This window comes from Dermacentor andersoni, chromosome 10, assembly GCF_023375885.2.
Source record: "Dermacentor andersoni chromosome 10, qqDerAnde1_hic_scaffold, whole genome shotgun sequence".
NCBI classification, from domain to species: Eukaryota; Metazoa; Arthropoda; class Arachnida; order Ixodida; family Ixodidae; genus Dermacentor; species Dermacentor andersoni.
The window spans coordinates 111,403,116-111,417,847 of record NC_092823.1 but is presented as its reverse complement, the minus strand read 5'-3'; the positions used below and the strand labels follow the sequence as shown (position 1 = coordinate 111,417,847).

Below are 14,732 nucleotides of genomic sequence, written 5' to 3'. Positions count from 1 at the left end.
ATAAACACAATAAAGTTGTGTAAACTGCAGGAACGTGATGCATACACAAGAACAGACATGGTACTATTTTTGGGTGCATGCTCACACGACCCGGACATCAAAAATGTGTGCCTGGTAGTCGGGTGTGGTCCAAGGCGACATCAATAAATTTCATTTCCTTACCTGATAATGACAGCAAAGTGGAATTCGCAGTATGTATTCGCTTGCAAATTAATTGACAAGCATGGTGACACGCGCAGAGGCAAACATGAACAGATCTAACCCGAAGACCGTGAACACTCGATGTCACAGCCTTGGCCTGAGGAAAAGCATTGGTAGCGGCGAGCAAACGATTCCTGCTGCGTCTTGCTCGAACGCACCTCCGAGACTAGAAATATACTAGACCTCTAACACTAGGCACGTGAGAAGACAGGGCACACCCAGCCACCAGCCATCTTCGCTCGGCGATTGCACCGGCCACAGATTATCTCCACACTAGGGCTGCATATCAGCCGCGGCATGTGCAGCTATGGTCAAGCTAGACGAAGAAAGGCGCGCTCTCCGCGAAACCATTTCTTTCGCTTTTTCACTCGCAGAGTATCGGCGCAACACGTGATCTCTGAGACTCGGAGTACTGGCCGGGAATGTTTCGCCAGTTTTGTTCTTGGTAGTGTTTAATCAATGCACACTTGTTTCGGCGGCCATGCTGTAGCTCTGCCTGCAGGGCGGGAGCCCTAAAACCTACCGCGTGCTCTGACGTGATGATCCCGCGTTGGCCGATAAGTTTTGCTTCAATCGTTTTGCACAGTGTTCTTTCTCAATTCTTCCCTTCCTCCATGGTCAAAACGGTGACTGTACCTTTACCCCTGTGCATTTTGGACAGTGTCAAATTCCGCAATGGCCGTATTTTCAGCCAATCAGAGAGGCCATAGTAGGCCTCTGGGCCAATCAGCTGAAAATATGGGGAATTTAACGATATGGCGGAATCTGACAATGTGCAGATAGCAACCCCTGTCCACCTGCGCTAACATGCCTTCCAAGTACGTTTACCAACATGCCCAACACACAGTTGTCCATGAATGACCAATGTTTCCGCCTCGACTTCGTGCGCCTTTATCAATCCGTGATCTTGTGACGGTGAGGCGGAAGCAGACGCTACTCATCCACGTTTTGAGGCAAAAGCTTCGTCGTAGATCCTTTTTACAGCGATTCCGTGGCTGCCGTCATGTTTTATCACATGGTGGCGCGTCATTGCTTGCCTCAGCTGCCTCCATGTTTAAGATTGATGTGCGTGATGCTGATGCCTCTCAGGAAACGTCTGTTCCGGCGGATATCGTAGACGGTGAGTGGGTGGACTGCCAGACGCTTTGGCCGCAGCTTCGGAGGACATGTAAGCGCTTTCGATTCAAACAGCATGTGCAGCCTATGCGCTGCTTTCACTAAAAACGGGGCTAAAGATGTATTCGAAGCTGTCGATATTTTCCACTAGTGAATTAAATCAGGATCAGTGTGTGTTACTTTTCATTCCTTATTCGGAGAACATTTTGAAGCAGCGGTTTGTAATGTTTCTGGCTCAGTAGCGTTTCTCGCTGAATTCACTATATATCTAATCGTTTACTTTCTGCCTTATCACTAACGAGTGTTCTCAGTTGCAATAGATTTGTTCATGCTGCACACAAGGCTTGGAGCGTAGATGTTCTGCACTTTGTAATAGCTTGTAGTAATGACATATTATCACTAATTACTAGCTTATACCCCTGTGGACCCTCACAAAGCGTTCAGCTTCGAACATTCATGTGTAGTCGGTGACAAAGTGTAGTCGTTACCTTTGCTTGGGCGCATTTATTCAAATGTGCGCCAATTCACTTATTCTTGATACGTTGGCGATATAGTGGGCGTAAGTTTGCGTGTAAGGGTGGACGTGTGTAAAGTGCTACAAACTTACCATGCCAGGCGCTACTCCCTTTGTCACTGTGTAACGAGCGGTACTCATTCTTGCCGACGTACCAGGGCTGAAGTCCTTTCTTTGGGGGTTAGCGATACAACTCTGGCGGAAGGGTGAATTTTTTAAAAATCTTCTGTGAAAGCCGCCTGTGTCCCAAAAGGCTGGCAACATGAGCGGTCCTGATGTAGCAACGGTCTGTGAACTTGGCCACACAGATGGATTCTATTCCTTAAGATGCCAGTAACTATTTTTACAGTCAGCCACTGGACACATCTTTCATCTACCGTCCCACATATTGCAGCACGAATGGAGCTCAGTGCGTTAGCGAACAGCCAGTTGCGTTTCCATCAGCTGATCGCACAGTAGCAGGGCAGAAGCTGCAATGGCTTTGTATTCGCGTGCTTTCGCTGAGGCAAAGCGCGAAAGCACAATCTCGTTCCTCTAGAGCAAGCTGCTTCGCGAAAAGGGTCTATGGTTTCATTGAACCAAAGTTTAATGATGATACCATTTTCGTGGTTTCCTCGAAGAGTGTAATGTTTGGGGCAAGGCATGCACGGATCCTGAATGGCTACGGCTACGCTCAGTAGAGTAACCGGGAGGGGGAGGGGAGGGGGCGGCACACCGGGCACCTGCTCCCTCATCCCAGACGTGTTTCGGTTAGTATGCGGTCTGCTCAGGTTCCCCTCGCCCTCCCCGACCCGTCCCAAAGGATCTACCCCTCGAACGAAAATTCTGGCTACGCCGCTGAGTATGCTACCTTCAAGGACTCGCTGGCAAGAGCATTGACTTTCTGTCTACATTGCTGGCTGCATGGCAAATTCGAAAGGAAATCCAGGTGTGCCGTATCCAACCATCCCATATGGCGTGCTTTAGGAGAACGGAAGTCCGCTCCACGCAGTATAGGAACCTGGTGCGTATGCCGACCAGTTTGGACTCTGATAACTTCCTATGCTCGCGTCAGTCTAGCATTCACCGAGCAAATATTGAAATATATTGAAATCCGTTCATGGCGTGGGAAAATAGATGTTTCCTTGTCTGCAGACGCTAGCAGACGCATTTAGTGTAACGCATGCATGGGCGTTACGTGCGATGAAGCGCTCCAAAAAGGACGATCGCCGTAGGCTTGTAACTATACACGTATGCTATATCGCGGGACCATAAGATGGGCAAGAGTTCAGACATGCACACGCATTGCTTAGACATAGGTGGCATGTTTGCATGAACACAAGACGTGTGAAACGTCACTTCAAAGGCGAAATAAAGCAGCGTACTCCGCCTATAAAACACTCTACGGTTGGGAATCAAGACGGCACCTCGGGAACATAACTATATCGCGCCTCCTGCTCAGCCATTACGCCCGTATGACGTTTCCCCTGCATGCCAGATTCGATCCGAATCCCATCGTAACGACTTGAAATCATTTGGAAACCTTCTGCCACACGTCGTCTCTGGTAGATGATATTGCAGATCTGTTTCCCAAACGCGTTTATTATTCAAAACTGAAAAATGGGCGAGTTGGTATGGAAGTATGGCTAAATTCAGAGCGCGAACTACTGGGACACAAGCTAAGGCACAATACAGGACACGGCACTACTTGGAACTGAAAGTTTCTTGGAAAGGTTTTTTTTTACCTGCTCTTTTCTATGGCGTTTGATGGCTTAGGGCATGACGGGTTTATAAAGTCTCTAACCTTTGGCGTAAACTTTCTATTGTAAGTAGCGCCGTGTCCTGTCTTTTCTTGTGCCTTAACTTGTGCCCCAGTAGTTCGCGCTCTGAATATATGCACAGTTCACCGCAAAAGTTTACGGACCACGCGAGCGCGTGCCAAACCGTCTGTCCGCGCCACCTATCGCTGCGACAACTAATGTGTCTTCTTGTTATTCGCTTGCATACAAGCCTACTACTACCGCGCAGCGCATTGTTGGTTGTTATCACGCAAAGCGCTCATACGCAGTAAGGCCGTCACGGAGCGGTGTGCCGATGGGTAGATATCAGTTTGTACGAAGAGTTGCGACGATACTTATTTGTTACGCAACGTTTACTACGACTGCGTCTTTTGATCGCATCTTGTTCCAAAGGATGTTGCTGTTCTGTCCATGGAAAGAGAAAGGGTAAAGTGACGTCTTACCGCTATCAAGAAAAAAAGAGAGTGATAAGGATGCAGGCACAAAGTTTCCTTTACGCACGATAGACGCGTCTGAGTGCAAGTGGCGTGAGGTATCGCAGAGTGGCATCAGGCCACACCGAAATTCCATATTGCTGAAAGATCGGTGTAATGGCATGGATCATAAGTAAGGGAAGATGGCACCTCGAGTTCAGCTAGACGAACGAATACACATTGTGCGCTTATTTCTAGAAGGCGTGTTTCAGGGTGAAATTGTCGTCGAACCAATAGGAGTCGAACTGCTTTGGTTAAGATAATACAAGCTTTCCGTGAAGACGGTATACATTCACATATGCCGAGCGCAGTGGACGTACAAGGGCCACGACTGAGGAAGAGTACCGCCTGATTACTGCCGCAGTCGTGAATGAAGCCTTTCGAAGAGCGAAAGATATCCTCGAAGCACTCTCTCTCACGGCATCGTCGGGCACAATAAGAAGAAGGCTGAGTGAGCTGAGGCTGCACTGTTTAATAGCAGCGCAGAAGACCAGTTTCTAAATCAGGCAGTCCCTGGAAAGGCTTACGTTCGCTACTGCCGTAGAAGATTTGACAGCCGAAGAATGGGGCGAGGTGATCTTCCTGGACAAATCGACTTTTTCCACACGCTGGGACCAGCAGCGGCGTGTTTAGCGTCGGCTAAATTGCCGGTAAGTTTATTATTTGTGCATAATTTTAGCATAAAAATAATCGCGGTACACCCAATAGTCTTACATGGCAAATAAGTTTCATCTAAAACGACCTTCAAGAATTTACCAGATTTTTCTGTGTGTGGTGGAATGTTTACAATAGTGACTTAACTGTTCCGTCATAGTTTCGATTATTCCGAAGCTGCCAATGCGATTTTCGACGGCGATATGATGTAGTGAGCATTGCTTTCATTGCAAACTCTGTCGTAGTTGTAGCCGTACGCAGTTCATGCACAAGAGGAATCCCTAAATTTTTTGGACTCATTATTGTAAACTAATTTTATGCCTTTTTCCTGCATATTTCTGCCCGAATACAAGCAAAGGGTTCTCTCCTGTGGACGATGCTCATCTGAGCGCGTGGGGATGAGCGATTTGTAAAGGTGTCCTTGGTCTCCTTGTGCGCCTGGAAGAGCCCTCTACGCCATCGCGGTACTGCGGAGTTATCGTCAGGCCCCTTGTTCCTTATTTTTTTGGACGGTTCGTTCAATGACGGTTGCTACCTTTTCCAGCATGACCCGGTATAGGTAAAGCACGGGTTGTCAGCGCATTGCTCGAAAAACTGAGTAGCCTGAGTGGCCTCCATGTGGCGATGACCTGAATCATGTACAGAAAATGTGTGGGACATGCTAAAAAAAAAAAAAAAAAAAAAAAAAAAAAACGCCTGGTGAAACGAATCAACCGCGGCCGCACTGCGGACATGCTGTGGCAGGCGATCGCACAAGACTGGAAGACCCTGCGTTCTCGAACTGATATTATTAGCTCTCTCTACGAGTCGATGCCAACACGCATCAATAAGGCGACCGAAAACGGCGGGCACTTACATCGTACCATTTTTTTTTCTACATGCCACGTGGCATTTATGGGTGTTATGAATGAACTTGTACAGAGAGTCATTGGACCCGATTATACCTGATTTTTCAACCGGTAACCGCTGTCGTGGTGTGGTGGTTTGGGCCTTGCGCTGCTAAAAGCGGGGACCTGCGATAAAACCACGACCGCCGCAAAAACGCAAGAATGTCCATGTGCTGTCAGATTATGCCTGCAACATAATAACGTGGTTTTTGGCCAAGGGTTAATTTTTTTTCTCTTACAGTGCCGCAGCACTCGTGCTGGCGGTGCCTGCGAAACGTGAAAATGCGATCACAAGAAAAGTTCAAAGCAGCAAAGAACAGCATTCAATGCAAAAATAACCATCGTCGCAACCCGTAAATCACACTGATGCCAGCCGAAAGGCACGCGACTGATAACAGTTGTACTGATGTACTGCTCTCGAGACAGACGCACGTATACGCATGGCTGCCGAAGAGCGCATCGCGTTAAAAAGAAAGAGAGAGAGAGAGAGAAAATATTGGTGCGGAGGGAGAAAAACAGACAGTCCATGGATTAAGGGAGGGATGCGTCTTGGGCGTAGCGCTGCTGTCGATCGCAGCTGACGTAGCCGATGTCTCTCGAGGAGGTTGTTGGCCACGCGCTCGCGTGGTCCGTAAACATTTGCGGTCGATTATACACCACAGAGTGGTGGAGGAGGAAATAACTTTATTGTGTCCTGAGGAACGTACCCCTCCCCACCCACTCTTGGTTTAGTGGCCGGCAGGGGTCGCGGGCCGCACCCACGTTAGGACGGGAAGCCCGTGAGCCTCCGCCCTTTCGTGAGCCCTCTGGACGGCCCGGAGCTGGGTCTGGTGGTCGTCGATTTGCAGGGCGTCCACCCAGTCTTCTTCTTTAGTGAACAGGGTGCCGCTTAACGCGGAGCATTGCCAGAGCATGTGAGTGGACGTTATGTGAAATTCCCTAGGAACCGGAAATATCGCGTTTAGCTCGAAACTGTAGGCAATGAGCAAAAAAATAAACATAAAATTTAAAAAAAATCAGATCCATAATCCACTATTTAGTCACGTAAGGTTTGCCACATCCGATCTTGTAAGCGGAAAGGTGTTCCACGGTGTAAGCCGAATATGTCTCGGCTTTACCAGAACAACGTGCGGCGAGTACTCTTGCACTGAACGCACGTATACAGATGTAACCATAGCACATCACGTGTCATGAGTAGTAGTATAGAAGGGGATCGATGCGTTTATTGTGCCTCTTAATAATTAAAAAAAAAAGGTCATGAATGCGCGTCGTCTATATTCGCGCGCGCTTTCATCTGACCATATTCTGGCCATCGATCGGCTGGAAGGCAGTCTCGTCAGCGATGGTCTGCAATATCCACTCCTTGTAGACGCTGACGGGCACGTAGATTCCCGGCATGCCCTGAGCGCAGCCGACACCGTGAGACACGATTCCGACCTGGATGTAGCGGTGCCCCTTGCGGAACATCACAGCAGAGCCAGAGTCACCCTGCGCACGTAATAGAAGTAACTGCCGGCTCAGAAGGGTCGCAAAATACTGCGGTTCCATCGATGGAAAACCCTATACGGGCGCCTGTTTTAAGGCCTCGCACCAGCTTTTGAGACTTAAACCAAACAAGCGCGGTGCGTAGACCACGCGTTGACGATCGCGTCTTCAAATTAAGTAGAAATTACCGACATTGTGTGCAATTAGCTCAAATTAAAGCGCTTGTGCCCTTCCTCTCCAGGGACCAGTGCTTTCTGGCGGAGAATCAAGTTCACACGCATACCTCTTACACGCCAGACACAGCACTGACAAGAAATGAACGACAAGGACAAAGCGCGATCATTCTTTGCCACGAACGAAACAGCTGTGAAGTCGAAGCGACTCCGCATAAGGCGTGCGAGACACGCCTCAGTTTATCTTAACTGGGTCACACTGTGCGGCGCCGTCTTCAAGACAAACCGGCAGGGCAGCGTATCCCGTTCCGTCGATAGCTCAGTTGGTAGAGCGGTGGACTGTAGAGGTTTCACTCAAAGCGGACATCCATAGGTCGCTGGTTCGAATCCGGCTCGACGGAGGGTTTTTTCTTTTTTTTTTTTTTTGCAAACAGAAAAAAAATAAGCGGGATCGACTGGTGAGGTGCTCAACATAGTCACGAATTATTGCACGCGACTTTGTTATCCCAGTTAAAAATAAGTACGCCGAACCTTCACTGGAGATGCGCAACGCAGCAAGGAAGAAAATAACAGGGGAAATACAGGTGCATAACTCTTATGCGATGATTATTCATGTATGCCAATAGCCGAAACGCGTCATATGTGTGAGGCGTCTGCTGTAGACGCGCTTCTCTCTCGCGCTTCCCTCTGGACATGCTGCGCCATCTAGCGCCACCGCGTGGTCTTTTGCATGGCCTCCGAGACGCGTGGAGTGCCGGTGCCTCGTGTGAACACTGAAATTTTCCTTCCCTTGCCAACGCGATAAGAGCGTTGATATGTTGTTCTTGAGGAAACCCGTGTGACGCGGATTCGATTCCGCCCAGCAATTTTAAATGACCTTCTTTTTTAACTGAAGAGCACTGTGAACGAAGTTAGGTCCACATTTTCATGCGAAAGCATCAACTGGTTCATTGAGCGAAACAACCGGCGTCTGTCAACTGGAGCAGCGAAGCGGCACCTAAATTCCCATTGGCTGTGGCGCTACGTCACGTGCGCCTCTCGACAGAGCAGAGCGGCCCAAAGGGAACACCTGCTACCCCCCATGTGTTGCGTGAGGGGAGAGAGGGTAGGCCGCGACGCCACGTCATCCTCGCTTTCGCTCTTGGAAGGTTGTGTCATCCGCGCGTTCCTTGTCCGCGCAAGCTCTTGGCGACGTTCTAACTTCGCCTCGGCAATAGCTGAAAGGAATGAATGTATAAAAAAACAATGCATTCGAAATGAAAAACGCTGGCGGTAGTGAGTTTTTAACCTACGACTCCACGCTCTCAAGTCGAGTGTCTTATCCATTGGTGTGAACCAGCGCCTCCTAGATAGCATACCTGTGCACTATGCTTTATAACATCACGTTACATGGACCAACATTTCCATTGCCAAGCCCGGCGGGACGAAGGTAGCGACGTCAAAGTCACGGCGGCTTACTCGGGAGCGCCGCCATTAGATTCTATGGCAGTCGGCCAAAGGAGCATGACGTCAAGGATTGATGTGCACCGGCGCTGTGCTATCTAGGAAGCGTTGGCCAAGCGTCTCAGCGCGCTCGCTTGCCCGCAAGGAGTTCATAACTCAAAGGACCGCTCAGCAGCGTTCAATCGGACATCATCGCTTTCGCATTCATAACTCATCAGAAGTGCTTATGGGTCTTCCGTTTTTTTAGACTTCACTACACTACTTTCGTGATCTCCCCACATTCTTAGACTGCGCCATCTTCGGAATCGCCCCACATTTCCAGTTAGTTAGACAGCCAGAAAGAAAACTGGTCCGACAAAGCAAAAAAGATGCCATTCGTATTAAATCAGGCGGTGCTTGTGGGGTAAATGTGACGTCATTCCTCGGCCCCGCTGGGGGAAGGCCGGAAAGAAAAGTTTGCAGACGCTAGCCGAGGCAAAGGGAGATAGTCTCTATGTTGGCAGTGAGGAAAGCCTCACTGCCAACAAAGATTTTGGATGGAGCCTGGTAAAGGGCCCTAAAAGGCTGGGGAAGATACGTTGACTAAGTAATTTTTGTGGAATTTCTGTTACCGCAGAGGCATGTAGATTTTAAAATGATTCGTAGCAGTAATTAGGCAAGTAATTATGAAATTAACAGGGAATATATCTTAAAGAAAGGGTCAGGCGATCGATTTTATTGGAAGACGTGCTTGAAGCTCGCAATTCGATCAAGTCATAACTGGTCCCAGACATCTATCGAAACCTGATGCTTCCGATTTCTACGGCGTAATGAGTTCCGCCTAATTTTACTCAGAAACACGAAACTGAACGATCGCTGAGCGCTAGTGTGACGCCTTTAGCAGACGCCCGTAGACGTCACTGATTAGGCCTCACCATCGGGCCAGCACGATCGCAGCGAGATCGCAGCTTGACGACGATGCTCGTAACTATGCATAAGAATACCTTGTATATTGTCGCACTTGTGTGCGAAACCGGCTGATTAAGAAGATCGTGAAGGACTTACGGCGTGCAACATCCTCCTTTCTGCAAGATACGCAGCTCGCCAGCTGGTTCTCAGCCCTGATTGGGTGACGCTGCGCTACGCGGAATTGGCGAGGCGGAATGTGTGGGTGCACTTATGGCACCCTCGACAAATCGCGCTGGTGCGCCCCGGGGCGCCCTCATGCGCCGTTTTATCCAATCATCATCGGACCAGGGCGGCCCGCGGTGCACACCAGTGCGATTTGCCGAATTCGCCATCAGTTTTTTTACTAGGGCGCAAATGCAGGTACGTGGTACACTGCAATTACGGTGAAGAGAAAGACGGGAACCTGGGCAAGTCATGTAATATAGAGGACAGATAACCGATGGCTAATTAGTCCTACACAACATACACTAAGGGAACGTAAACGAAGTCGAAGGGGAAGAAATTAGGTGACGTAATGAGATTATTAAAGTTTGCGATATGGGGATGACTGCTTGACGAGGGGCCGCGTCAACGGTACCATGGGGAGAGATACTTTAAGCTGACTTAGATAAGCAAGGTATGGTGATGATACTGAAAGGTTTAATAAAATCAGTCATATATCTATAGGATGACAATGACGGCTATAGTGACCTTGACGCTTACGTGCTTCAGGGGACGTTTTCGTTTTTTGCGGGAGTATAGGGGGATGCAATGAAACCGTTTCGTATCTTTCACTTACCTGGCAAGCGTCTGTGTCTTCTCCGTAGGCGCACATCATGCTGGACTTGTTGAACTTGTATGACTGCAGCTTCTGCTCGCACACGGACTGCTGCAGCATTTGCAGCTTCGTGTAGCGCAGCCTATCCGAGGGTCCCCGGCCTGTTTGGCAGTGTGAAGGGCGAGGCAAATATTGTGACCGCAGGTTAAAAAACAGTTGCAGTGTTGAAATTCTCGGTCGTCCATAGCAGGAGGAACATAAACTAAAGGATCGGTGTTATTGGTGCAAGAAATTGCGCTTGAATTGCGTATCCTATAGACGTTGATTATGCTACGACGTTCGCAGTAAGCTGTGTGACTGCGCATTTTGTTACTCTCAAATAACGGACAACAATGCACCGGTGTGTATACTTTGCCTAAATTTTTTTTTGTCTACAGATCTTCGGACGGTGTTTGGTATAAAAAAAAATAAAGCTACCATCTTACTTAAAACACGTTTCGGGCTGGTTGGTTAGAATCCATGATAGAGTGTATAAGCGCGACTGAACGAGGACGTAGAAAGAAACAGACACACAGAGAAGCGCTGTCTCTGTGTGTCTGTTTCTACATCCTCGTTCAGTCGCGCTTATACACTCTACCATGTTAAAATGGAAAAACAGCAAAAGATGCGCCATGCTCGAAGCCGCCGCACTCACTGCTCTTTTGAACTCCCCAGCCGGCCACAGTGACGGTCCTGCCGGTCAGGTCACCGAGATCGAAGTTGAGGCAGACAGGCCTGAGCTGGGCGCCAAAATTGAACGCCTGGGGCACCCTGAGTACGGCGATGTCGTCGTGGTACTCGTCCTCGGAGAAGCGTGGGTGCAGAGCCACTGCAGCGATTTGTGTCTTGGTCGCGTACTTCGACGTCGTGTCCGCTGCGCCGTATATGCCTTCGATCTTCGGTATCAACTTGTGGTTCCTGCGTGCGGTGTTGTGCGTCTGACCATTACAGGAAATCGTATCGATAAGGTCGGAAAAATAAACGTAAATCATGGACTTACTCACATGATGTAAGCGCAGGGCTCACTCCCAATATATAGCTTACCAAAATCCGAATAAAGCGCGCCCACTCACACTCGGACGCTCTGAGATCCGGTCTAGCCTTCCTCTTGTAGGTTGGCCCAAAGTGAACCCAAGGGAAGCTCCCTGTGGACTCGCTCATTGTGAACTCACTCGGACCGAGATCCGGTCAGGCCTGACTAACTAGGACTCGTGCTCATCGAAAACATTTGTCAGTTTCGGCAAAGCGTTGGCGAGGACATCAATGTTTAGCGTGGCGCTCGAGCTATAAGAGGGTGCGATCGTGTACAGCTAGAACGCCGTTCTGGCGTGTGAGACTCTGGAGAGCTCATCGGGGTCTGATTTTACGGCGATATGAATTTCGCGGATGCTCGAGGCACCAAAACGCTGTCACCGCCGCCGTTCAGGCCACCGTTGAGGTGGCCCTCTTGACAGCGCATACGGGGCTCACGCGGGGAGAGTTAGCTCGATGGTCTCCACAGACGCGGAGTGCGTTTGACTCCAAAAGCGACGAAAGGAAGGGGACGACCAAAGCTTTGGGACGACATGGTCAACTTAATCGACTCTGCGACAGAACCAGGACAGTGTTCTGCCTTTCGCTTCTGTCACGATCGAGCGTTGTGCGCGCGAATACTGTAAGAATCACTCTGCTTTTCAATAAAGAGCTTTCTCTTTCTCTCTCTCTCTCTCCTTACAGTGCAAACACACTGCTTTCCTGCAGAGCTGCTGTGCGTGTGCTTTGGTCTGAGCGGGACGGACAAATGGCAAGATATGTAACGTTATCTAATATTATTTGACTCGGTGTCGACTGACGCCGACGGTGCTACGTCGGTCGTCTCACCTCCTGCGTCTCGAGGTGCAACGCCTCCAACGTCAGCGTTGGAGGCGTTGGAGGCGTTCACCCGACAGCGTTGTGAGACGCCTGGCAACGGCCAGGGTGCTGTTTCTTCAACCCAGCAGTAGCTGCGTCACGCTGACATGTCGCACCCGCCTATAGTTAGAAAACAATCTGAGGAGTTACAGCTCAACACTAGAGCTGACAATTCGGGCGAAACTGCCGTAATTTTTTTCCTTCTTTCAATCTCTGTCCCAGCCTTTCTTCGTTAAAGGGGGTTCGATCCCGCCCGTGACGGCCACATATCGCTGGAGTGGAAGTACAAGAACGCCCATGCACTTGCATTTAAGTGCACCTTAAAGAATCCCACGTGCAGTGTCAGGCACGCCGTGCCCCCCCCCCCCCCCCCCCCCTCAATGGCGTGCCTCATAATCAGATCGTACAGTTTTGGCACGTAAAACCCAAAACGACTCTGTTTTCTCCTTCAAAACGAAACGAGGTCATGAAATACTTTCAAATATCAAGCAAGTTAATTTAATTTTCAACAAAACAGACGCTGCTAGGCTGTACTTTAGACTATTCCTGGCGTTCAAACTGTAGAAAACTTCATGCCTGCAGGAACACGGCCGCGATTTAACGCTAGACCATGCATTGTGCGGCTGCGTTGGAGCGCAGCCCTGGTAGGAATAAGACGTAGAGGGGCCTTCGTAACACCCTGTTGAGGGCTAGTTGGTTCCATCTTCAGAAGTATACTCTGTCTCTCTATATACGTGTGTCTGTGTGTTCTTGTATCAGACGCGCTGTTATAGTAGAGGCGCCCCTGTGAAAATTTTCACAACAACAAATAATTGTTTCTTTGCAAAAATATCAAAGTGATACATTTTATAACTGCTGCTCGGTTTCATTAAGATTAGTTTAATAGGCATACGTTACTGATGGAATTGTTAGCGATGAATTGCTGCATATTACAGTTTGCTCTAATCCTGATGAACAGCTTTCACAAAAGTGATGAAGCTGGGATGAACACCTTCGACGGTTGAGTAATGTAGAATTGCCATGTAAAACATAATGCAGGGTTGCCATCCAAAGCATTGCTTGATATCTTCAATATCATCTTCCGAGGACTACTTTTTGTGACAATGGAAGGAAAGCTAGCGAATACAAGCGCGCACAAGTAAGAGCGCTTCTGAAAAAAGAAGTCCCACATCCTCATAGCGTTAGCTTAAGCTGGGAAAGAGAAAACGTAAATATATTGTTTACAGCAAGAAAATAAGACAGAATCAACCATAGAGCGTTAAGTCGATGATTTATTTTCCTGTTTTTCTCTTCCGCGTTTGGGAAAATGAGAAGCCATCACCCGTTCAAGTTGCAATCTGTTCCAAGAAAGGAAAAGTGTCGCGAAACGCTGCCGGACTACTTGGCGCAGGAAGACGTGCGCGGAAACTCCGCCCCTGTGGCACTTTCCCTTGGTTGTCGCAGGTAGTTCACGAGTATCGAGAAAACCGAAACAAAGATGTGCGATCAGGTTTAAGGCTCGTCGTCACATGATTTCACTCATGAACATAGAACGGCCGACTGAGAGGTCAGTCACACACATTTTTTTTTTGCACTCACTCACTGTCTCACACTCATGTGTGCACCCACACCCATCGCTACTCACTCACGTTTTTACTCGCACCTATCAATACCCACAGACGTTCCCTCTCGCTCATACCAGTGTGTATTCCCATTCACCGGCACTCACTCCCTGTTCATACTCACATACTCTCAAACTCGCCGGCACTCATCGATCCTCACCTCGACAGACACCCTTTTTCACTCACTATCACTCTTTCTTACACCTTTGAAAAGAACGTGCAGCGGGTATGAGTCAGCGTACACGTCAGTGTGTATTTACTGGCAGGTTAGTCCATAAGTGTCCACAATAAACGGACAGTCCGCTTAGGACACTTAAAAAATACGCCCACTTCCTCTTCCGCCCGCCTCTATCTTTTCTACCTGCCGCGGCTGATCAGCGGCTATGGTCGTGCTGCGAAATACGTAGACTACTTGTGTGCACGTTAACGATACACTAAAGTGAATAATAGGCAGTTAATAAATTGCGCATTCACAATACCAAACAGCCACTGCTACCTTGAGTGGATATGCGGTGTATACGTGTGAAAACACGCAACAACAACAGGCAGGTGGCTGTGCCATTTTAATAAAGATCCCACGCCAGCTCACTGTGACGTCACAGATTTTTGACGGCGTCTGATTGGATCTAGTTAACAGTTAATTGCGAAGATGCCGTACATTGTATTCTAGAGGAGCCAGAGATAGAAGTTGGCAAGTTTCGATAACTACTGCGCCGGAACGAGTGGCCCAAGTGCGAGAAAACAGTCTGAAATCCGTGACGTCACACTGACGT

The 14,732-nt window shown here is 48.8% G+C and overlaps 2 protein-coding genes and 1 non-coding gene across 4 annotated transcripts in view; 2 read left to right on the top strand and 1 right to left on the bottom strand.

The window, feature by feature from the left end:
* The first annotated feature begins 3,877 nt into the window (after nucleotides 1–3,877).
* The window catches only part of LOC126544681 (juvenile hormone acid O-methyltransferase-like), a 114,278-nt gene continuing 103,423 nt past the window's right edge, over nucleotides 3,878–14,732 (top strand). The window contains exon 1 of the mRNA XM_055077801.2: nucleotides 3,878–4,732. The gene's annotated coding sequence lies outside the window, so the exon portion shown is untranslated. The remainder of the gene's footprint in view (nucleotides 4,733–14,732) is intronic.
* The window catches only part of LOC140213724 (venom protease-like), a 29,732-nt gene continuing 21,818 nt past the window's right edge, over nucleotides 6,819–14,732 (bottom strand). For both annotated transcript variants that reach the window (XM_072284990.1, XM_072284989.1), the window contains 3 exons: nucleotides 11,124–11,386; nucleotides 10,451–10,590; nucleotides 6,819–7,111 (listed from right to left, as the gene is read on the bottom strand). In XM_072284990.1, the coding sequence (XP_072141091.1) occupies nucleotides 6,914–7,111; nucleotides 10,451–10,590; nucleotides 11,124–11,386 (601 nt within the window). In that variant the 3' untranslated portion in view covers nucleotides 6,819–6,913. The remainder of the gene's footprint in view (nucleotides 7,112–10,450; nucleotides 10,591–11,123; nucleotides 11,387–14,732) is intronic.
* On the top strand, nucleotides 7,590–7,682 carry TRNAY-GUA (transfer RNA tyrosine (anticodon GUA)). Its single transcript has 2 exons — nucleotides 7,590–7,626; nucleotides 7,647–7,682. It is a non-coding gene; the product is annotated as a tRNA-Tyr (tRNA).